The 21,943-nt window shown below is 49.6% G+C and overlaps 9 protein-coding genes across 9 annotated transcripts; 6 read left to right on the top strand and 3 right to left on the bottom strand.

The window, feature by feature from the left end:
- Positions 1–171: 171 nt before the first annotated feature.
- Positions 172–2,457, top strand: I303_106973 (uncharacterized protein; the record flags this gene model as incomplete). Its single annotated transcript, XM_018409656.1, has 8 exons — positions 172–387; positions 490–569; positions 667–944; positions 1,074–1,386; positions 1,481–1,558; positions 1,633–2,011; positions 2,114–2,228; positions 2,309–2,457. 8 exons carry the CDS (start codon positions 172–174, stop codon positions 2,455–2,457), a joined length of 1,608 nt encoding a protein of 535 aa, XP_018260659.1.
- Positions 2,458–3,109: 652 nt separating this feature from the next.
- I303_106972 (uncharacterized protein) lies at positions 3,110–5,178 on the top strand (the record flags this gene model as incomplete). Its single annotated transcript, XM_018409655.2, has 10 exons — positions 3,110–3,182; positions 3,256–3,449; positions 3,559–3,629; positions 3,696–3,881; positions 3,986–4,227; positions 4,301–4,362; positions 4,425–4,455; positions 4,514–4,805; positions 4,899–5,007; positions 5,068–5,178. The coding sequence occupies 10 exons, from the start codon at positions 3,110–3,112 to the stop codon at positions 5,176–5,178; spliced, it is 1,371 nt and encodes a 456-aa protein (XP_018260658.2).
- A 996-nt stretch (positions 5,179–6,174) lies between these two features.
- I303_106971 (uncharacterized protein) lies at positions 6,175–7,869 on the bottom strand (the record flags this gene model as incomplete). Its single annotated transcript, XM_018409654.1, has 3 exons — positions 6,175–6,425; positions 6,493–7,283; positions 7,355–7,869. 3 exons carry the CDS (start codon positions 7,867–7,869, stop codon positions 6,175–6,177), a joined length of 1,557 nt encoding a protein of 518 aa, XP_018260657.1.
- A 391-nt stretch (positions 7,870–8,260) lies between these two features.
- Positions 8,261–11,305, top strand: I303_106970 (uncharacterized protein; the record flags this gene model as incomplete). Its single annotated transcript, XM_018409653.2, has 11 exons — positions 8,261–8,377; positions 8,444–8,499; positions 8,608–9,104; positions 9,173–9,542; positions 9,602–9,695; positions 9,753–10,069; positions 10,155–10,358; positions 10,437–10,656; positions 10,726–10,893; positions 10,986–11,134; positions 11,203–11,305. 11 exons carry the CDS (start codon positions 8,261–8,263, stop codon positions 11,303–11,305), a joined length of 2,295 nt encoding a protein of 764 aa, XP_018260656.2.
- Positions 11,306–11,422: 117 nt separating this feature from the next.
- Positions 11,423–13,620, bottom strand: I303_106969 (dihydroxyacetone kinase; the record flags this gene model as incomplete). The annotated part of the gene is made up of 7 exons (XM_065969484.1): positions 11,423–11,806; positions 11,871–11,986; positions 12,053–12,184; positions 12,241–12,724; positions 12,789–12,985; positions 13,048–13,335; positions 13,419–13,620. The coding sequence occupies 7 exons, from the start codon at positions 13,618–13,620 to the stop codon at positions 11,423–11,425; spliced, it is 1,803 nt and encodes a 600-aa protein (XP_065825556.1).
- A 324-nt stretch (positions 13,621–13,944) lies between these two features.
- On the top strand, positions 13,945–14,939 carry I303_106968 (uncharacterized protein; the record flags this gene model as incomplete). Its single annotated transcript, XM_018409651.1, has 3 exons — positions 13,945–14,027; positions 14,086–14,595; positions 14,672–14,939. The coding sequence occupies 3 exons, from the start codon at positions 13,945–13,947 to the stop codon at positions 14,937–14,939; spliced, it is 861 nt and encodes a 286-aa protein (XP_018260654.1).
- Positions 14,940–15,496: 557 nt separating this feature from the next.
- Positions 15,497–16,454, top strand: I303_106967 (uncharacterized protein; the record flags this gene model as incomplete). Its single annotated transcript, XM_018409650.1, has 3 exons — positions 15,497–15,988; positions 16,049–16,084; positions 16,164–16,454. The coding sequence occupies 3 exons, from the start codon at positions 15,497–15,499 to the stop codon at positions 16,452–16,454; spliced, it is 819 nt and encodes a 272-aa protein (XP_018260653.1).
- Positions 16,455–17,063: 609 nt separating this feature from the next.
- On the top strand, positions 17,064–18,561 carry I303_106966 (uncharacterized protein; the record flags this gene model as incomplete). Its single annotated transcript, XM_018409649.1, has 6 exons — positions 17,064–17,116; positions 17,181–17,485; positions 17,628–17,794; positions 17,857–18,038; positions 18,154–18,302; positions 18,362–18,561. The coding sequence occupies 6 exons, from the start codon at positions 17,064–17,066 to the stop codon at positions 18,559–18,561; spliced, it is 1,056 nt and encodes a 351-aa protein (XP_018260652.1).
- A 148-nt stretch (positions 18,562–18,709) lies between these two features.
- I303_106965 (uncharacterized protein) lies at positions 18,710–21,410 on the bottom strand (the record flags this gene model as incomplete). Its single annotated transcript, XM_018409648.1, has 6 exons — positions 18,710–19,224; positions 19,296–19,809; positions 19,878–20,078; positions 20,145–20,424; positions 20,488–20,564; positions 20,637–21,410. The coding sequence occupies 6 exons, from the start codon at positions 21,408–21,410 to the stop codon at positions 18,710–18,712; spliced, it is 2,361 nt and encodes a 786-aa protein (XP_018260651.1).
- Between the last annotated feature and the right edge of the window lie 533 nt (positions 21,411–21,943).

The raw sequence follows: 21,943 nt of genomic DNA, 5'->3' as shown, positions 1-21,943 counted from the left end.
ATATCAAATGTCCCCAGATCATTATATATAAGAGCTCGATCATTGGTTCGTCTTTGACTTTTCCTGCTCCTTTCAAGCTGTCCTGCAGAATAGTCCCTTCGACTTCTCTGCATCTTTGTGTATATCCGAGAAATCGGTTAAAAGCATATATCAATTCTACCTACCGGCACGATGTCCGCCCTCGCCCCCGTCTCTTCGGTCAACTCGATCACGAAGCAAGACGAGAAAAACCTCGATTCCTCAGAAATCAAGGACGTCCAAGGAAACTCGGCTTTCATCGAGACAGTCACAGCAGCCCCGTTGTCGCCATGGTCTAAGACATCTTTGCAACTTTACGCTATTTTATTGGTAGCTGCTTTGAATGCTACTGCCAGTGGTTTTGACGGGGTGAGTTCACATAAATCGCTTTTAGCTCCCAAAATCTTTCACATAGAATAGCAATAGAAGTCGAGCTGACACATCTCCGATTGCTGTCATCTGTTATCATAGTCCATCTTCAGTTCGATCAACGCTATGGACCAATACAAAAAGTATTTCCACCATAAAGAAACAGGTTCATCTACCGGAATGTACGTTTCCCACTATATCGCTCCAATCAATCTACCATACTTCCTCAGCTTAACACATTCCACGCGCTGACGAGGGTTTTTGTTGTTATGACGATAGCATCTTCATGATCTACACAATCGGTAATATGGTGGGATCGCTATTCACCGGACCTATCTGCGATCATTTCGGTCGACGAGCCGGTATGGGTGTCGGATCCATCTTGATCGGAGCCGCAGCGATCGTTTTGACTGCCGCGAAGAACGACTCGTATCTGCTTGGTGGACGTTTCTTGCTTGGATTCGGGATATCCATTGGAACAAGTAGTGCGCCGACATACGCTTTGGAATTGGCTCCTCCTCAGTGGAGAGCTAGGATCGTCGGATTTTACAATACCTGTAAGTCGTCTCAACTTTCCTCTCATTTCATGTCGAGTGCTTTTCTTTTCCCTTCTCGGTTTGACCCCCACATATCGTATATAAACCTAGGTTGGGCGAGGTCGCTGATATCATCTATGACGGATTCAGTCTTCTACACCGGTTCTATCCTATCTACCGGTGTAGCGTACGCCTCCAACAAAGCCTCAGGGGAATTGGCATTCAGATTACCATTGGGTCTCCAACTGATGCCTCCGGCTTGCATTTTGGTTGGGGTCATGTTCATCCCGGAGTCACCGCGGTGGTTGACTGCGAGGGGCAAGAAGGATCAAGCGCAGGCTATCTTGGCTAAATACCATGGTGGTGGTGATCTCAACCATCCGTTGGTACAGCTGGAAATCAAGGAGTTTGAAGAGAGTATCCAGGTTAAAGAAGCTCAAAGTGTTTGGAATTATTACGATCTGTATGTCTTGCTCTCGTCGTTTGACGTCCTCTTTGCCCTTGTTCGGTGCACACCCTCACGAAGATTCCTCGCTGATCCACGAAATTCCACTCAGCGTCAACACCAGAAACCAACGATGGAGAATGTTGATGAACGCCTTCATGTCCTTCTTCGCCCAACTATCCGGTAACTCGTGAGTCTGCGTTTTGACCCGTGGCCGCACCTTCGATTACGCCAGCTGACCAGCGTAATTTTGTCACTTCTCAGTGTCCTCACGTACTACTTGCCTACAATGTACACCAAGCTCGGCATCGTATCAACCGACCGTCGATTATTACTCACCTTCGCCAACTCGATCGTATCATGTACCGGTGCCGTAGCTGGGTCAGCTACGAACGACAAGATCGGCCGACGAACCAAATTATGGATTGGTTCAATCGTCTTATCATGCTTGTTCGCAGGTGTCACCGGTTTCTCAAGTCAATTCGGAGACAAGAACAAGGTCGTCAGCCAAGCTCTCAGTAATGGAGGTGTCGCTTTCATCTTTTTGTTCGGCTGCGCATACAGCTTCATCTATACCCCCTTGACCGCTACTTATTGTGCGGAGGTTTTGGCCAATCATACTAGAGCTAAAGGAATGGGTGTTGTGAGTGTCCAAGCAGTTTATCACACTTTCATCCTTCCAATTCAACTCGAATAAGAGTAAGCATTTGCACATGCTGATGTAGTCTTATGAATCCTATTACAGCACGTCATCATGTCCAACTGCGCCAATCTGTATAACACATACGTGACGGCCATCGCCCTCGATTCAATCGGGTGGAAATATTACTTGCTCTTCGTCGCTTTGAACCTGTTCTACGGTAAGAACTAAAATCTCACTTGATGAATGAGCATTTGTCAGTGAGCAACATTGACTGATATGCCTTTTTGGAATATTTAGCCTTCATGTGGTTCACTTTCGGTGTCGAGACCAGAGGAAGAACATTGGAAGAGCTCGATGCAGTATTCGATGCTAAATGGCCACCCAAGGCTGCTTTGTCCAAGTCCACCATGCTCAGGAGGGAAGACGGTCAATTAGAGGGTTTATAGGTGTGATTTACAAATCAAAGGACACAATGGTCAAATAGGATTTTTCGATGGGTTGAGGAGACCTCAAGGCTGAGGAGGAGGTCATGAAGCGGATCATGGGGAGGTGGTGTTAACATATCTTGTAGTTGTTTGTTGGTGATCTTTGGTGGTTGTTCTAGAGTCTCTTATGGTATATGGTATTCATGCATCTCTATGCTCTTCCCTCGGCACTCCGAGACGTCTGTCTGTGATCTCTTTGCATGCATGCCATGAGGAATAAGGCGGACTTATAATTTGCTTATCGGGTAAATCGTAATAAGTTATTAGCCGGTTAATGATCCGCCCGGTTACGGCAATACCGGAATAAAGCACTAATTGAGTCGGAATTAAAAGCATCAAATGAGATGAGATCTACTTCGTCATACACAAAAGAGTGGAAAAAAAGCCCACCATACATCCATACATTCATCCCATTCATTCATTCATAGCATCACAAAATAACAACAGCACACACCAGCGACAGCATCATCAAGAGCATCAGCATCAGCATCAGCACCTTCACTCACAGGACAAAAGCCAGCGAACACAAATACATCAACACCCCACGAGCGGACCGAGCGTAAACACAAAGCCAAAGAAATCGACTCGCGCGAGGTCAAACGACCAACCTACCATGTCCAGGTTCAAGATATCAGCAGCACTATGGGACAAAATACATCACTTTGCATCATTCCCACAAACAGGAGGTCAGCGCTGCTCCATCACTCCCAGCCTCGCAATTTTTCGTCATCACAATAATGCTGACAGTTCGGAATACAGTGTCACTCCAACAAATGGTCTTGTTCGGCCAACATCCGACACAGGGCACACTTCTGAAAGCCTCGCAATTTCTGTCGGAGGAGCTTCCGATACGGCTTTCCCATCGTGTTGTCGAGTTGGAGAGTCTACCGGATGGGCTGAGTAAGATGCCCAGTATAAATAAGGTGAAAGAGTGGTATGCTCAGAGTTTTGAGGTGAGCCGAGCGTCATTTTCATCTTGACCTTTCTACCTGTGACTCTCTCTGGGCTACATGGACTTCGTGCGACCGCTGAATTGGTAGCTGACCAACTCATGACTCAAAGGAGCTGGTGACTTTCCCAAAACCGAGATTAAAGCCGGAGATAGAGGAGATACTGAGAGTACAATCAAATCAGTAAGCTTTTGCCCTTCTCTGCAAAGCAATCCCTCGTGTAAGCTGACTTTGAGAATCGCTTTATAGACCCACACAATTCCCATCAGCTACCCCCAACCCATCACTTGATCCCCTGATGCACGAAGGACCAGTCGGATCGAATCTCGTGCGGGGAACAGGTGAATATAATGGATATGGGAATGGAAACGGGACGCCGGTTGGAGCGGCCGCAGCTTTACCAGGGACAAGGCTGAGGATACCGATAGAAAGAAGGTGAGTTGAATTAGCCATCTCTGACCAGGCTTCCGGTTCCAGCGGATATGGGTACAAGGTTATTTGGAAACAGAAGCTGATATGCGAGGCTTCTGCTCACATAGATATTTCTCTCCCCCGCCGACGAATGTCATATATCCACCGGAGGTACACGACTACAACGGTCGCTTCACCCAAATCCTCCAAAACATCAAGAAACGTCATGATCCTACGGTGACGACCGTTGCTCAGGGTGTATTGGAATGGAAGAAAAGGCAAGGCCATGGCAGGATAGGTCAGAACATACAGGAATGGCTGGATAGGTTTTACATGAGTCGAATAGGTATAAGGTTTCTGATCGGGCAGCGTGAGTGGATCAGATCCGACTGAAACGAACCTACCATTGAGCGTGAAGTTGACGATCACGTCCCTCCATTTAGACGTTGCTCTGAACACACTACAACCACATCCTGACTACGTAGGAATTATATGTACCAGAGCAGTGAGTTGACGTTGAGTGCTAGAGTACGTGGAGTACAGCTGATCATGTCTTGTTTTTGGCAGAATGTTCACGATATATGTCACGAGGCTATCGGTGAGTTCTTCCCATCTCTTGATAAATGGAAGTCAAGCTGACTTGCCGGGATTCTCAGAAAACGCAAGATACGTGTGCGAAGAGCATTACTCACTTTTCCGAGGTCCACCAATCCAACTCTTATGTCCTAAAGATCTCACTTTCGCCTACGTACCAGGACATTTATCGCACATCCTCTTTGAGCTGCTCAAGAACTCCTTGAGAGCGGTGGTAGAGAGATATGGTGTAGATAATGAGGACAATTTCCCACCTATCAAAGTGGTAGTCGTGGAAGGTAGTGAGGATATAACGATAAAAATCTCGGATGAGGGTGGAGGTATACCGCGAAGTGCAATCCCCATGATCTGGACGTGAGTCAAAATACCACCACTACTTGCATTCAAGTCCGCCGTATCAATGACCAGAAAGCTTCGAGGGAAAATGCTGATCGTTTCTGACGATAGCTACCTATATACAACGATGAGTGATGAGGGTCTAGAAGCCAATATCGAGAGCTCTGACTTCAAAGCTCCAATGGCTGGATTCGGGTATGGTCTGCCCCTGTCGAGACTGGTGAGTATATTCACCGACAAAAGTCAGGAGGATGTCGCTGGACTGACATTCTTTTCGTAGTATGCTCGATTCTTTGGTGGTGATCTACGTCTGATATCCATGGACGGATATGGGACAGATGTTTACATCTCGCTCAACAAGCTGTCATCGAGTCGAGAACCACTACAATAAGTTGGCCCCCGGCACGTTCCGCGCTGCTACGCCAGAAGGCAACTACAGTCAGGCGTTCCAGGTTATGCTGTGCGTCAAGACGTTCGAGCATCTGAAACAATATCTTTACTTGTTGTACTACACATGCACACGCAGAAAACATGTCTGCGAGCCTGAGACGCTGCTCGTGTGCATAAGGATGAAGTGGTCACAGTGTAGCTCAGAGCAGGCTGCTTCATGCAAGTGTCATTCGCGGCCATAGAAACACCTAGTCATTTATAGAGATAAATCCTCAGTCACAAACGCAGATACACAGTGTACCCAACGATTCTGACACCTCGAACTACATTCTCGAGTGTTTTTATAGCAATTGCGTTTCTTGCTGTCGCAGACTTTGACGTTCCGATAACTGTGCTGGAAACAGTTATCAGCGAAAAGGATTTGGCGATTCGCGGTGGCACTGCGAGTCCCGCTGAAAAAGACTGCTTATTGCGCTCTGTATTAAGAAATTCTCTCCGCCCGATCCTTCCTGCCGCCGGTAGCACTTATACAAGATGACCGTGATTCCCTGTTGGCGGTAGGTAGGCTTGGTGTGCATGCCATCTGGTCACTATCGAAAGTTATTGCTCATCCTTGGTTGCTATTCGTTGCTAGGCCAGCCCGCTGTGTCTTGCCGTGAGATCGAAGAAGGCGACGGAAAGGATGACCTCCCACCTGACATCGGCGAGGAGGTAATGTCATCGGTTGTAGTACCCCGTTGCGGTCTAGTTCAGTGTTCTATGCTCTATCAGAGTACTCTCGACGACGTCGTAGCCTAATAGTGAAATATAATGCAAACAGCAGATACATCATGTGTCAAGTACACTTCATTGACGATCAAAGCAAAAGTTCGCTACTACCAGGCACCCCATTTAGTCGGCGCCAAACACGACCGGGTCTCTCTACCTGTCATCATGTCACTCCCGTCCGGACATCGCCCGTGACCCCGAGCAAAGGGATTATCGCCTCTTTTTACGCCTAGAGTGTGTATCGGTATAAAGGAGATCGATCTCCCATATCCGCGAGCTCTTGTGGAGTGTATTTAGCACGAATCTCCTCCTCGGAGAGCTTGGATCGCTTCTTGTTGATCCGGATGAGCGCAAATTCCAAAGAGACGGCGGCGATGATACCGGCAACAGGAAAAGCAATCGAACAGCCGTATCCTGTGGGATATGAAGGCGCCTCCTTGTCGATGTAAATATAGGATCCGATCAGACCTCCGATATTTCCTATGTGATCAAACGATATTGTAAACACCGAGATCGCATCTCGAAATGGGAAAAGGGAGAGACTTACCAATACAGATCATATATGCCATACCCATTGCTCGCTTGGCCGGTCCAGCCAGGTTGTTAGCGGTCCATGCGTTACCTCCGGGGTTGATCGGGTAGAATCCGAGACAAGCAAGACAAATGGCGAAATAGCATGGACCGATGTTGGCCTTGATCCGTGGAGCTAGTGGAGCCATGATGCAGAAAGCGATGACCACGAGTGTTTGAGCCCCGACGATGAATGGCATACGTCTCTTGAAGCGATCCGAGAGCAAGGCAGATCCAAAGGCAGACATACATCCCAGAATGTATGGTGGGATGGTCAGCAGTTGAGCGTTAGACGAGGTGAATCCCATCGCTTTGATGATGGTGGGCAAAGTGAACTTGAGCGCGTAATTGGGAACGGTGTTGGACCAATAGATTACCGCTTGGACATACAGCTGCCAGTCAGTGACGACTGATCGCACTGTCTTCCAGTCGACACCAGTGTGAACATCCTTATCGCCGGTGGCTGAAGCGTCTTGGGTCTTCTGTACCAAAGTCAGGTATCTCTTCTCTTCCTCGTCAAGGAACTTCGAGGACGAGACCGTGTCGAGCAGAACGAAGGGAACAAGGAATCCAAGAGCCACAGTGGCGCAACCTTCGAGGATGAAGATGTATCTCCAACCTTCGATGCCGCCAACACCGTCCATCTTGGCAATGGCGAAGGCCAACAGGCCTGAGAACGCTCCCGCAAGGGCAGATGCACTGTAGAACAGAGCAATTCGTACTTGAAGCATGTGTCGAGGATACCAGTTACTGCAAATCAGGACAGCACTGTCGGGAGTTCACCGGCTGTCAGCAAGTTGTCACAAGATATTGCCTGCAGCGGTAATGGACAGACTTACGCGGGGAAGAAACCTGCCTCAGGGATACCGAGTGCAAGTCGGACCGCAAGTAACCCGCCAAAGGAGTGGACCGCACCGTGCAAAGCCATGATGGTGCCCCAACAAAGGGTAAGACCACCTATCCACCACGAAGGGCGGTTCCTGAAAAATCGGTGAAGAATGGCATTTGCGGGCATTTCAAAGAACACGTAGGGGACGAAGAAGACCGACAGCGCGATGTTGTACTGAGTACCACTCATCTTGAGGTCGGTTGTCATCCCCTCGATCTTGGCGTTACCAATGTTGGCACGATCGATATACGAGAATAGGTACAGAGCAGCGAGCATGGGTACCAGTCGGACGTCGATCTTACGGTACATCTTTCGTTTTTTGACTTCATCAAAGTTCGCGATGAAATCGAGCTCTTCGGCTTCGGGCCCATGGCCACTGAGCTCCTCAAGCTGCATGATTTCGCCCTTGGCGTCGAGCGGAGCCTCGGCGAGCTCGGTAGAATGTGTTGACTGAATAGTCGTCATGTTGTATGACGTGAGGTCGAGATCAAGTGTACTTCGAAAAGTTCAGCAGATTCGCTCGTCGCAGATGTTGTCGCAGTCTTGGACTTGTGCGAGAAGAAATCGCAACCATTCCCAGCTGTCTTAATATACTCTTTTCATCCGTCCAAGTTGGCAAAATGATCCAGGGTCCTCCCCAAGGGGTCTCCGAGCGCCAATCTCCGGTCTTTCCCTTTTGGGTGAAACCGGAGAAACGGAAAACCCCTCCAGATCTCCGGGTGGATCTAGACATCGCATTCCCGTGTTTGTCCCCATAGCTAATGTTTGCGTCGTCCCCTCATTTCCCTCTTCCCATTGTCATTTCTGCAAAAGCACACTTCCACGGCAATTATACTACAGTCAATCTTTTGCAGTCATGGGTAGGGCTAAGGACACGGACTTGCGTGGTTCCGAGGTTCCTAAGCGAAGAAAATTGAACAGTCACGCATGCGATGCTTGCAACGCAGCAAAAGCCAAGTGCGAAGGCGGGCAGGTGAGTTCGGAGAACGGGATGCAAGACGAGCAATCTTCAGCTCTTGAGTTCTCCGCCTGAGCATAGTTCTTGACTGATGATCTCGTTCAAGCCTTGTTCGCGGTGCACCAGATCGGACAAATGTGAGCCCAGATCCCACATGTCCATCGGCTCCGATGTGGATGGAGCTTATCCAATGGGTATGTAGTGTGTCAGTACTCACGTGTCGACGGAAGACGCACTCGGGGCAGGCTCCCTTCTCACGTCTCATCTGCACCCCGAATGCTAGCTTCGAGCTCAGATGTCTCGCGCTCGCCTGGGTCAGAACGGGTCAACAGCAGACAGCCGGACAAGATAGGGGTTCACAATGTTACACATATACCATCCAATGAGGGTAGCTCGGCGTCCATCCCTGCCATCCCCGTGGATCAGTTAATGGGCATATTCGACTCTTCGATGAGTGGGTCTTCTGCTGCGCCATGGATGCCGGATCAGACCGATGTCGGGTCCCTCTCACGTACGGATCAAGCCATAGATCCCACCGCGACGTCTACGGTCAACCTGCAAAAAACTCTTTTCACTTCCGGTTGGACATCAGAACCCGTTCAGTCTGCGGTGGACGTCATTCCATCAGTAACTTCACAGCAGTCACAGGGATCGGGTCCCTCACAACGAGCAATCAGGACTTTGCAGCATGACATGCCTGACGAACGCTTATCGGCAGCCAGCTGGAAGCAGGATGATCCGAGTGAGTTGTTTTCACGAGGCGGTATCGTCATCTCAGGCTGTGAGATCTGACAAAGCAGCTCAACTCAGGTCGGTCAAGTGGTAGTGGATTTTTGGACAGCGTGTACCGCAGTCTGAGCACTACCCTTTCCCTTCGCTCGTTCCCTCGCACCATCAATGATATGCCCGAGTCGGAAGATGAAGATACTGGTCAAGAAGTACCCAGCTTCCTACCCACAAAGTCCGATGCGCAATTATGGGTCGATTGTTATTTCGATCACAGTTCCGTGAGCTACCGATTCCTGTCACGATCAGTCCTTCAACAAATCTTCGTTGCACTATATGCGGATCAACCCCTGCACCCAGAGGATACGATTCTCTTACTCATCGTGCTGGCGGTCGGTTGTCTGTGGTCAGCATCCTGGAAAAACCTAGATCCCATGGAAAAGCGGAGCCAAGCGTGAGTCATTGGTGTTCGCAAATGTGCATTGGGACTGTGAAACTCATATTCCGTTATAGAAAGCGCATCTATAACATGGCAACGAAGACTAGAAATAACATTCGACAGAAATCGACCACCTCACTGCGAACGGTACAGATAGAATTGGTAACGGTGCGCTCAAATCGGGTCCGGAATGTCGTGTGAACGCGCCTGATTCGTCACCATTAGGTACAGCTACAGCTGGGGTTGTCCCATTTCCGCGCAGCTTGGATACACCTAGGTACGGCCGCCAGGATAGGGCAGATGCTTGGATTGCACCGGCACCACATCGACAATCCTGTCTCTGTTGAGCAATCGAGACAGCTAGCATTTTGGGTAACCTTCATTCTTGATCGTTATCTATCCGCCGTGCTCGGATTGCCCACTATTCTTCGTGAGGAAGATATTAACCAGGCATATTTCTGCGAGCACAGTCATTTGTCAGACGGAACTGTCCTCGACCCGGCAGATGCGAAGGCGCTTCCTGGATCATTGGCACATATCAAGTAAGCCGTCGTCCTTCTCCTCGTGGCCGCTGGCGGGATGGCCGTCTCTTCGATGCGACAACTTACTCTCGGGATCGTCATGTAGGCTTGGACAGATACTCGGACATTGCCTGCAATACGTCATGAGAACCTCGTCATCGCTTCCCGAGGTCCGACGTCAGGGTACTTTGCAACTGGAGCAGGAGCTCGATGACTGGCAGAGATCCATACCCTCCTTCTTCAGACCTCGAGCAGTGCGCATCAAAGATGCCACTTCTCAATTTTACTTGGTCGATCATCTCTTTGAGCGGTGAGTCTTTATATCTGAGTCTCCTTTTTGGCATATCTTAGGAGGGCTGTTGCTCACTGTATGGCATGTACTTGTCAGACAACGTCGGACAGTGGAAGGAGCTTACTGGTTTATCCGCTTACTGTTATACCGCAATTTTCTGCTGGAGGAGTTTCTTTTCGCTAGTCCCGGTGCTTTAGACGCTTTACCCCACCGTCAAGTACCCAATGAGTTTCGCAAATGCGTGGAAGCGGCCATGGCAATCGCAGAAATGGCTGCCGAGATCAAGGACGATACTCAGTACAACGGGACGTATTGGGTGAGTTGCAAATTCTCCCTTGATCCGATGTTGCAATCCAATGCTCGCTGATGTCTGCTCCATGTGCAGACCTCGGCTTACTTTACTTTCTGCGCCATTGCTGTGCTTTTGGTTTACATGATGCTATACGATGATGCGTTAGACGACAAGGAGATAAGAAAAATCCTAGAGTCGGCGCAGCTAGGATTAGCAAGAATGACCTGGACAACCCAGACAGAATGGCAATCGCTCTTACAGGTAACGTCATGCCGATTCGTTGCTCTTCATCAACGGAAGCTTGCCAGCAAGCCCACTTCGCTGACTGTTTTCGGTCATGTTATTTCGCTCAGGAGTCCCAAAAATTCGTTGACATCGCTGAGGCGCGCAAGAATCGATGGGGAGGAATTGATTGGGATCAGATCTTTCTGTCGCAATCAAGGGCACCTTCACCGGGTGCAGGAGGAGCTTCTTCCACCAACATGCTCTCTGGTGGTGTCAAGTAGGTCCACAACTGTACCATGCCGTTTCTCTTGAAAATTCTCGCTCATTGATTCGTCCAATTCGCAGCGTCAATGATCTACAATTCTGGCAAGACGTTCAGCTTATGTGTGCCATCGGTCTGCCGTCAGGTAGTGCGGAGCTCGATAGCTTGGTCCGAGTTCCAGAATGATTGGCACTTGGGATCAGGCCGACTGAGACCAAGCCGATGATCTGGATGCATTACATAATATTTATACGGCTCAGTAGCAAAGAAACGCTCATTAGACACTATAGATGATGGCTTCTATCATAATGCTTCGAAGCTTTGACCGTTCAGTCCCCGCAATATCTCATACACCCCATATGCTCCTGGATCCGGTGGTCTGGATGTACCGGCGCTGCCTTCACCAACATAGGTACCTCTGCCAAGCTTGGGAACCAGACGTCTAGTGCCCTCTGCATTTTCCTTGGCAAGATTGACAGCGGCCTCAAGTCCATCCTCAGTCACCTTCTGTACGAAAGGTATGAGGACATCCATCACGGTACGATCACCCTCTCGCGCGAGAGTGTACTTGCACAGACCTTCTAGGCCACCTGCCAGTGAATGCAGGAGGACATCCTCAATGGCTGTACCAGCTTTACCGACACAACTCTCGACTACCTGTTTCTGATAAGAAGCGAAGAAAATCGCCTGCACGGGTTGTTAATTCAATCTCTGTTGTGCTTGTGCAGAGAACAAGGCTAGGATAGCTCACAAATATGGCTCCTAAGGTTCCGCCCATATCTTCTTCGCAAATATGGACTATCCTGCTCAGTAAGCTCAAGATGGAAAGGGGCTCTCCCGCCACAGTGTCTAGCCAAAGGAGTAAGGCTGTTATGGACACGATTGTCAGTCTCTGGTTCCAAACTGAATAAGCTAGCCGCAGTCCCGACATACATTTGACACCTCGTGTTAACGTCTCTCCACAATCCCCATCCCCCATCTCGGTGTCCCAAATTGTAAGCATCGGCTCAGCGGAAATTACGTTCTGGCAGCCCAACCGTAATCGGGTCTCTGTTTCGGCGGGTACTACAGCAAGCTCTGTTAAGGTTCTTTTCCCAGCACTCTCGCTCTCGATTACTCACGCTTTACATCCTGACTGAAGCTCGATCTATCCTCTTCGACTTCAACCTTCTCGAGCAGCTTGGTGGCGTCAGCGGTGAGGTCCTTGCTTGGCAGAGCGGTTCTTGGCCAAGCAGCCGCGTCCGTAGCAGCATCGTAGAACTGCAGGATTCGATCTATCGGCGTCGAGGTCGATCGCGAAACGTTTGTCAGATTGGTCAGGGTGATTGAGACTCCTGGAGCATTTAAGGACGACATCAGAGTGCCCTGGACGACTCGAACAGGCCAGATCGAAAAGCGTTTTTCGAGTATAGCAACTGTATGAGCAGTAAAAGCGGACAGCTCCAGGAGACTGACCCCACCCAGATTGTTGATGGTCAAAAGGACTGCATCGTTGCCGTCGAAGGGCACATATGCTCGTTCCGTGTCTTGGGCATCGAGAAGTAGCGCAAGCATTTCACTGATGAGCTCGACGGGTTTTGGGACGGGAGAGATAAGCCGTACACCCTGAAGATAGAGCAGTCGTAAGCCAAATTCCATCTGCGGGCGTGAAGTAACAGAACAGATATACAGGCTCGTTATGAATCCCCATGCCCAGCTCAAGTGTGTCATCCGCAAGTGACCCGTACTCCTTCGATCGTCCGGGGACGTGAATATGATCAAGCGAGGTCCCAATCGTTGCTTGATTACTCGCGATTGCATCCCCCAAAGTACCGCATTCTTGGAGATCGAGACCAGCGGCAGCAGCAGCTCCGATCAACTTCATGACTACGGACGTACACCGGATCAGCCAGGTATTATGGTGTGCGAGTGAGACATATAAGGCGTACCAATGGCGGCGCCAGCAAGACCCCTCCTGCCTACTAAGCTGTTCCTGGACCGCCCCACCGCAACATCATCCGCAACTATCACACTTCTAACCGGAGTACTGCCAGAAGCATTGTGCTGCTGAGCGGCAAGCCCAAAATGCAGCATATCGCCGGTATAATTGATGATAATCAAGATGATCCCTGCAGATTGGGAACACAACTTTAATGCTTTCCGAATCTGTCGCGTTGACGGCGAAGCGAATAGTTCCCCTTGCACAGCGGCGGTAAGCATCCCGCGCCCAACGAAATCTGATGATACCCATTGTCAGCGTTGTCTTGTGCATAGTAGCGATTGGTACGCCCATACAGAGTTTCGGACAGTCATGACTTACGAGCCATACCAGGCTCATGACCCGACCCACATCCACTTATGACCGCAATTTTGGCTTGTTCATGATTATTTACCGCCACAATGTTGTCCGAATGCAGCACGAGTGATCCTCCATGGCACGCCACCAGGCCTTCGAGGTGCTTAGCGACCAGGGAACTGCCGCTACTGTCCGTCTGTGCGTTGAAGAAATGCTTTGTTGCCATGCTGCTTGTATTCCAATGAAGTTCTAGGTTTCTTCATCATTGGCAGTATGTCATACACACTCGTTGTTGCTGAGTTATGTATCTGCCTCAGACGCGCATCTCCGGTCCTTGATTTGGCAGTTCCGGCTTGATATCTCCGTGTCCTAGTCGTATTTCTCCGGGTTCCGGTGGGTGATCGTCGTCCGTCCATACAAGTATGTTCATGCTTGCATGCATGACCTTTCACCAAGTCTTTGCGAATATATCTACAATTCCGATCTGATTCTCAACCGTCCGATCTGAACTTGTCCACCAATCTTCATAGCCCAACTTCCACAATCCACAATGAGCTTCCCGCAGACAAATCGAACATACCAAATCTTCTCCAAGGCTAAGGCAGAAGGCTATGCAATCGGAGGTTATTGTGTGTGAGCTGATTTTTTATCTTGTTGATGTTGATCACATCAGTGACTGGCGTTCATTTAGATACAATGCCGAAGGAGTGCTGGCGGTGATTCGTGCTGCGGAGCGATGCCGATCACCCGCATTAATACAAGTCTTCCCCTGGACTATGCACAACCAAGGATTACCTTTCGTAAAGTTCATCGTCGACGCCGCTCACTCTGCTTCAGTGCCAATCGCGGTCCACCTGGATCACTGCATACAGCCCGCAGATGTCGAGCTAGCTTTAACATTCCCCTTTGACTCCATCATGGTGGACGGATCCTTGTTCTCGGAAGAGGAGAACTTGAAGTATGTGAGGGACATCGTCAAACGAGCGGCCGAGAAGAATATCACGATCGAAGCTGAGATTGGTCGAATGGAAGGCTGTGAAGACGGTCTGCCTGACCTGGGCTTAGATGAGATCCTCACTTCCCCTGACACTGTTGCTCATTTCATCGAGGAGACAGGAGTTCACTACCTGGCTCCAAGTTTCGGCAACGTACACGGACCGTATCCACCCGGAGGTGCTGAGAAATGGTGGCAGGTGGACAGGTGAGCGCGCGGGTAATTCGTATAAAGACAGCATTGTGTTGATCTGACTACAATGTTGCCATTGTATTTTTCGCAGGCTTGCTGGTATTCACAAGGCTATTCCTAACATCCCTCTCGTTCTTCACGGTACTCATCCCTTATCTGACGAGATGGTCAAACTTAGTATGACGATGGGAATGGTCAAGATCAACCAGAACCGAACTGTGAGGGAGAATTACATGAAGTTCATTGGGGAGAGTTCATCCAAGTTGGAGTTGACCAAACTACAGGAACAAGGTATTGAAATCTATTCGCACGAGGTCGAGAGATTCATGGGGGTTGCCGGTTCTGTAGGTAAAGCTTGATAATCCGCTCATGCATTCTCATCACACAATCATTGTTTTCTTGCCGCATCGCAGATTCCCGAGAAGCGTTCGGATATTTCGTTCGAAGTCAACCGGAACCATTGATTTCCTCTTGCCCCCTGCCGAAGCCAAACTTGAGACATTTCCAATTTCTCAGCTTCGCCGACGTCTACCGGCGCCGCCTAAAATTTCCTGCTCTCAGCGACCTGCGTTGACAGCCTACGATGTACGCGATCTACCGAGGTAGTTGAGGCGGTTGGAGACGTACGGCTTGCCCGGACCGACGGTACTCGTACTGTAAAACTCCTCAATCGGAGATGCGGGGTTGCGGATTTTCCGGATCTCCGACTCACGTTGATTGGCATTGCAGTCATTGAAATCATCTCGGAGAAGGCTTAGAGTGGGACGTCCTTCTGCGGTATGAGACGCTTGGTGAAGAAATTTCGATATAAAGTGATCCAGCTCAGCGCGATCTTGTCCCATTCTTCTGACTCTCTCAATCATCACGCTGCTAAGCATACATAACAAAACAGAGGAGACAGATTTGATAACATACAATGGAGGCCGCTTCGTTCCCTTCCTACAAAGATAAAGTCGTTCTCCTTACCGGTATCGGTCAATCGGATCCGGATTCCTGGGGAAATGGTGCCGCGACCGCTCTTCTCATGGCACGAAACGGTGCCAAGATCTTCGGTTGCGACTTGACATTGGAAGCAGCCGAATACAACAAGAAGCGACTCACAGACATGGGGTACGTATGCGACGTGGTTGCGGCCGATGTCACCAATCCGGATTCAGTGAAAGCTTTCGTAGATGCCTGTATGGCGAAACATGGAAGAATCGACATTCTAGTCAACAATGTCGGAAGATCGGAACCAGGTGGTCCTGCTGAGATGGAACCGAGAGTATGGGACAAGCAATGCGCGGTCAACCTCAGTAGTGTGTACCTCTGTTGCCACTATGTGTTACCGATCATGGAAGCACAAGGTAGCGGATGTGTTGTGAATGTTGCGTCGGTAGCTGGCTTAAGGTATATTGGTAAACCACAAGTGAGTCGGACGCCGCCAATCGATCGATATGCTCAGCTCGCTGACGTACCTTCGCTACAGGTCGCTTACTCCGCCACCAAAGCTGCGGTGATACAGGTATGTGCACACGCAAGCTGTTCCTCGTCGTGCCCTTCATGGTGAGAGCTTGATCGCTGATTCCTGGTCCCAACCTCAGTTCACTTCTGCGACCGCCGTATTGTACGCACCAAAGAACATCCGAATGAATGTTGTCGTTCCAGGTTTGATGGCTACACCGCTCCTGAAGATGCTCGCCGACAAATACGCAAATGGTGATTATGAAGGTTTCGCTGCCAAACGGAACGCTCAAGTGCCCATGAATCGAATGGGAGATGCCTTCGACGTCGCCAATGCGTCATTGTTCCTGGCTTCCGACGCCGCTCAATATATCACTGGGCAACAGATCGTCGTGGACGGCGGTATTACCCAATCCACAGGCAGAGTTTAGGCTTCAACTGCCTGATCACCTTCAGTATCAAGGGTCAGCTTTTCATCGGATATGGATGTGGAAGCTTTACTTGCGATCCTCCTGTCGTAGTTGGCGACCATCTTGATTTAAGATAGGGCCATCCAATACTCCATACATTATGCATACATCCTCATACGATCGGCATGACTTGCATAAACTGCTTCGCATACGTGTAAGGCAAAACCGGGTGAAGGCAATTACATAGAGATCATGTAAAGCCTCAATGAAGCGACTCTGTGACACAGTCATCACCGACGATGTCGACGCTCACGTCGATGACTGTTTGTTCATCACTTCACGATGGGCGAAGGATTAAGGTTAAGTCACTGTTCTCGCCGTTCACAGATGTTAGAACCTCTTCCACCCACCTTGTCCTCCACCGCCCTCCACCATACCTCCACCTGATAGATTGATGCTTGTTCGGACTTACCCGTCGGATAGTATGGCCGAGGCATCTCGGGGGAATGACGCTGTCAACTATATAAACAGCTGGTAATCGATTGGATTGTGACGCTTGTTCCCATTGTCCTGCTACAATTCGCAGTCGATTCATCCTTGACACCCGACTGTCGCAACAAGCCCATCAAGATGTCTCACACTGCCCAACGTGCCGAAGGCAAGAACCGTATCATCCTCGGAACGTGAGTTGTTGTGGCTCTAGCTCATGATGTAACGATCCAAGCTGAACCGTCGATTTTTGACCAGGATGACCTTCGGGTCGGATGAATCCAAGGGAGCCAGAATCACCTCTTTGGACGAGTACAAGAAACACCTAAATTACCTCAAGTCTAGGGGATACAACGAGATCGATACCGCCAGGGCCTATATCGGTGGAACTCAGGAGGCATGGTCGGCAGATGCAGGGTACAAGGAGAAAGGATTGAAGATCGCTAGCAAAATCTATCCTACTGCGCCGGGGGCTCACAAAGCGGACAAAATCAAGGAGGCGGTTCAGACAAGTTTGAAGGAATTGAGGACTGATAAAGTCGATATTTACTATCTTCATGCTGGTGAGTACAATATATATAGCCCGTCTTCCCCACATCTACACATTTCACGCCTTGTCCGTTCAAGCAAATCCAGTCTTCCTGCTTCTGGTGAATGGTACTGATCAGTCGGACCCTGAGTGAACTGATTCGCTTGTCCCCTCAGCCGATCGTACTACGCCTTTCCACGAGTCGTTGAAAGCGATCAATGATCTGCACAAGGAGGGCAAGTTCGATACTTTCGCTATAAGTAATTTCACCGCCGCGGAGGTAGCAGAGGTCTGTACTATCTGTGAATACGAGGGATGGGTCAGACCTACTTTGTACCAAGGAGTAAGTAGGCATTCTCTTGCTTAAACCAACGATCAGCAAGCTGATAAAAAAGGTCATTCAAGATGTACAACGCCGTCTGCAGAGGAGCCGAACCAGAGCTTGTACCTGTACTTCGACGATTCAAGATTGATTGGGTAGTATACAACCCCATCGCTGGTGGCCTGCTTAGTGGAAAGTACAAGAGCGAAGAGCCTCCCAAGGATGGTAGATTCGGATCTCAGTCGTCGACCGGTGAGAATTACAGGTGAGTTACCGTTCATCCGATCTTCCCAATGTCCCGCTCTTCTTCCTGATCGACTACGCAGCAAACAGCTCGAACGTTCAGCTCGATCCACACTAACCTTGAACGAAACGCTTAGGAAACGATACTTCCGACCTGCCGCGTTCGATGCTTTGGAAGTCATCGAGAAGGCTATCCAACCTCACGGTTTGACCATGGTGGAAACTGCTCTAAGATGGTGTGTCCACCATTCGCAGCTCAATTTAGCCGACAAGGGTGGAAACGACGGTATGTGCCTCCTCGCCTCTGTCATCAATACCATCAACATCAGCTGACGACATGCACAGGTATCATCATGGGTGTATCGAGCTTTTCTCAGCTCGAATCAAACCTCAACGATCTTGAGAAGGGTCCGTTGCCGGATGACGTGGTGAAAGCTCTCGACGAAGCTTGGATGATCTGCAAGGCTTCAGCTGTACCTTATTGGCACGGTGAGAACAAGTACACCTACGAGTTGGCACCTGAGCTGTACGGCCAAAAGAAGTAAACGCAATCTGCTTACTCTGCCTTAAATATCTTGTTGAACCCTGATATTCATTTGCCTTGCTGTTGTGAGAATCTCGAGAATGCATGACGCTTCTCGTCGTCGTAAAATACAACCTATCATTTTATCTGTACAACACACTTGCTCGCTCTCAGACATGTTCCGTCAGAAGACCCAGCAACACCGTCCGGCACTCTTCCATTACTCCCCTTTTCAAAGTACCCGCCAGATAAGCAGTATAAGCTACTATACCCGCGCACTTGTTCTTATCTTTCACAGAGGGGAGAGCGAACGGGTGTTCGCACGACAAGGCATTCTCCAGGTATTCCATAGCGCTCCGTTGCGCAAGAGAAGGCTCGATACGCACCTGGTGATCCAGGTGACCCGTACGGGAAGACGGGGTGATGATGATGAATGGAGCTTGGAGGGAATCTAACCCGTCCAAAGCGGAGGCGTACGACCAGACAATCAAGGTAGCGAGGTAGACACACCAAGGAACCATACTTGTTCGCTGGAATTTGGTCTCGCTGCTCCATCGGAATACATGGGCGAGGAGACGTAGAGCTCCATGGCAACAGTACGCTCCGTCTTGCGATTTGGCCCAGGAGTTGACGTACATGTTGGCGGCGGCCCATTCGCCTGGTGATATAGGTCGACCGGCGATTTCTGCAACACCACCTTGTAAGCTTGCCACATATTATATTGAGACAATATAGTCGAATATCTGTCAGACTCACTTTTCGTTCCGGCGAAAATCCTAATTTGCTCTGAATCACTCAAAAGCAAGACCGTACCCAAATGCGAGAAAGGTATACCCGCTGAAACCATAGGGTGCTCTTGCACCTGGCCGGACATTACACCAAAATTCGAATTCGAATTCATATTCGTGTTTGCGTTCCGGTTCGAGTTCGTTCCGTAGTGTTCTTCGATATATGTCCTCCAAGTATCGAACGATACTCTGAGGGAATCTTTCCAGCTCGTGATCTTACTGACGTGAACCATCGACAGATCACCTAGATCCCTCCACAGCAACGTCCATTGAACGCAATGCAGACCATGCAAGAGCATCCAGAGATGGAATTTGGTCAAGTTGGGCGCGATGGATCCGCGACCTGCTAATTCCCTCAGTGCGCTTCTGAAGGATGGTGGGCGGGGTGAGTTGTTCAGGTTTTTATTCCATACAAGGGGGTTAGGCGATTCCCATATTTCGTCTGCGTCAGGTAAGTCGATATCGATCAGGTAACAGTGTATCTAGTCGATACCAATCTAGGTAAGCTGGCTTGCCCAGATGAGATGCAGAAAAGGGACGGTAAATTCACCAGCAGAAATCCCCTGTACAGCGCAGCATTTTCTGTATCCATCATAAAAGAGAACCATCCTAGACGTTTCCTCTCTTCCTCGTCAACCCATTCAAGCCAACATGCCATCGGATCATCGAGGGTGTTCAGTAATTTCCGATCATAGTTGGGTAACAGCATGCCCGATTGTCTGGCTAGGTTGATAATAGGCGAATGGAATATCTGTTGCCATTCCAGTAGTTAGTCAAGCCCTGCTCACCATCGATGGAAGCATGAATCAGTGCTCACCTGTGCTACGTCATGCTGTTTCAGTGAACAAAAGGACCTGGCGAAGTGATTCAGGAGCAAGATCGTCTGTAAGCTCGAGACCGAGGCTGTGGGTTCATCTTCTACCATATCAAACACCCTGGTTCGCAGATGCTTGTGGACTTTCGAAGCCATTTCTAAACCCTCCGGATCATTCGCGAAAGCCGTGCCGACACATATCATAGCTAAGAGCAGGTCAGGCGGCAATTTGCGATAAGGCAGAGAGGCTTGGTGTATTATAGGATATAGCGGAGCGAAATGCCTGAGAATATGGATATTCAGTCCCTACTTGCAGAGAGTCAGGAACAGGGGCGTGGATGCTCACATGAAATATAGCTCGAGATACAGTCTCATCTGTTGTAAGCTGAATGAAGGAGCCATCAGGTCTTTTCTCGCGTTGTTCTGTGCAAAAAGCATTTCATCAGCTACTTGTGCAGACTGCGTCTTACATGACAGACGCGGATATCAACTCACATCGAACAGGGCTAGCATAGAAGGCCTCGCTTCTTCATCTATGATCTCGCGCCTTGGAGGTGCTTGCCATGGTTCCCAGCTAGACCACCGTTCCGACAGATCCGGATAGATATTGTGCGACGGAGCTTGGGGTAGAACTCGGGGTATGTAATCTTTCGGATATGTGGAGCGCATCCGACTAGGGGGTCGTTGTGAGAGGGTGTGCAAGGTTTTTTGCGTTTGCGAATGGTTTTTGAACGACTGGGATCCTGGAGATGCCATATTCGTTTCATTCGGGTTCTCGAATTCCATCACGTACGGTGGGTTGTCCAGAGGTATAGTGTCGGGATTGAGTAAGGAGGTGTTATCGTTGGGCGAGGGGTTGAATAGCCAAGAAAGCAGGTCATCCATATTATCTCCCGTTTGGACAGGTGCGGTCCAGTTGAATTCCTCCCCAGCTATAATCGTAGTTCCATCTCCTCCACCTTCCTGTAGATCCTCATTGTACATCTCCGATCCCGTTGTCTGCTCGATGCTGTTGAAAGGCGGCACGGGCATACTCATACCGGCACCAGCCGCGGTGGCCCCGGTCCTATCTGTAGTTCTTGAGAGTGCCCATTCTGGTGCTGCGCCGTCTTGTTCTGGGCAAGGATTGGGTATTCTCAAGGTAGGTTCAATCGATAACGACGACTCGAGGTGAGTAAAAGGGGGACGAGATTCGGGTGTGATTTCGATTGTCGGCCAAAGGGTCATTTGCTCCGCCGTATCCACTTCTTCTCTACTGGGCTCAGACATCGTACTTGCATCCGTTGAGCGTGATGAGTATGGGTAGCGGTCAGGTGAAAATTGAGCTGATGATCGTTTTCTCCGCTTTCGAGGTGTACCAATTGCTTCATCTCCTCCTCCAATGACCATCTCATCGCCAGCGCCGGTCCCATCACCAATGCATGTCGTCGTCTGATGTTTCCTAAGCACGTCTGGTCGAGCGAACCCTTTCCCACATCTCGAGCAGACACTCGTAGGTCGCTCATCTGTAGCTGAGTATCAGTACGTGACGGGATCATCGTGATTCCGGTCCTCAGTCCTCATGGAGGAACAGATATGAGAATATACCCATACTTACGGTTCAAGGCATGCCTCTCCAGATAATCTCTCCTGCCGTACACTTTTGGACACTTCGTACATGCGAAAACTTTGGGATTTGCACTTGCGCTAGGTTGGCGCTGGGCAGGAGAAATCTGTGTGGGTGACATACCGCATCACACACCCTGGCATGTGCTGCTGCACTTGCAGGGAAGTTGACGTTCAAAGTACGGTGATGTAGATAG

The sequence above is a fragment of the Kwoniella dejecticola genome, chromosome 9 (genome assembly GCF_000512565.2).
Source record: "Kwoniella dejecticola CBS 10117 chromosome 9, complete sequence".
Classification (NCBI taxonomy): Eukaryota; Fungi; Basidiomycota; class Tremellomycetes; order Tremellales; family Cryptococcaceae; genus Kwoniella; species Kwoniella dejecticola.
The sequence above is the reverse complement of the archived record's forward strand: the minus strand, read 5'-3'. Positions and strand labels throughout refer to the sequence as shown.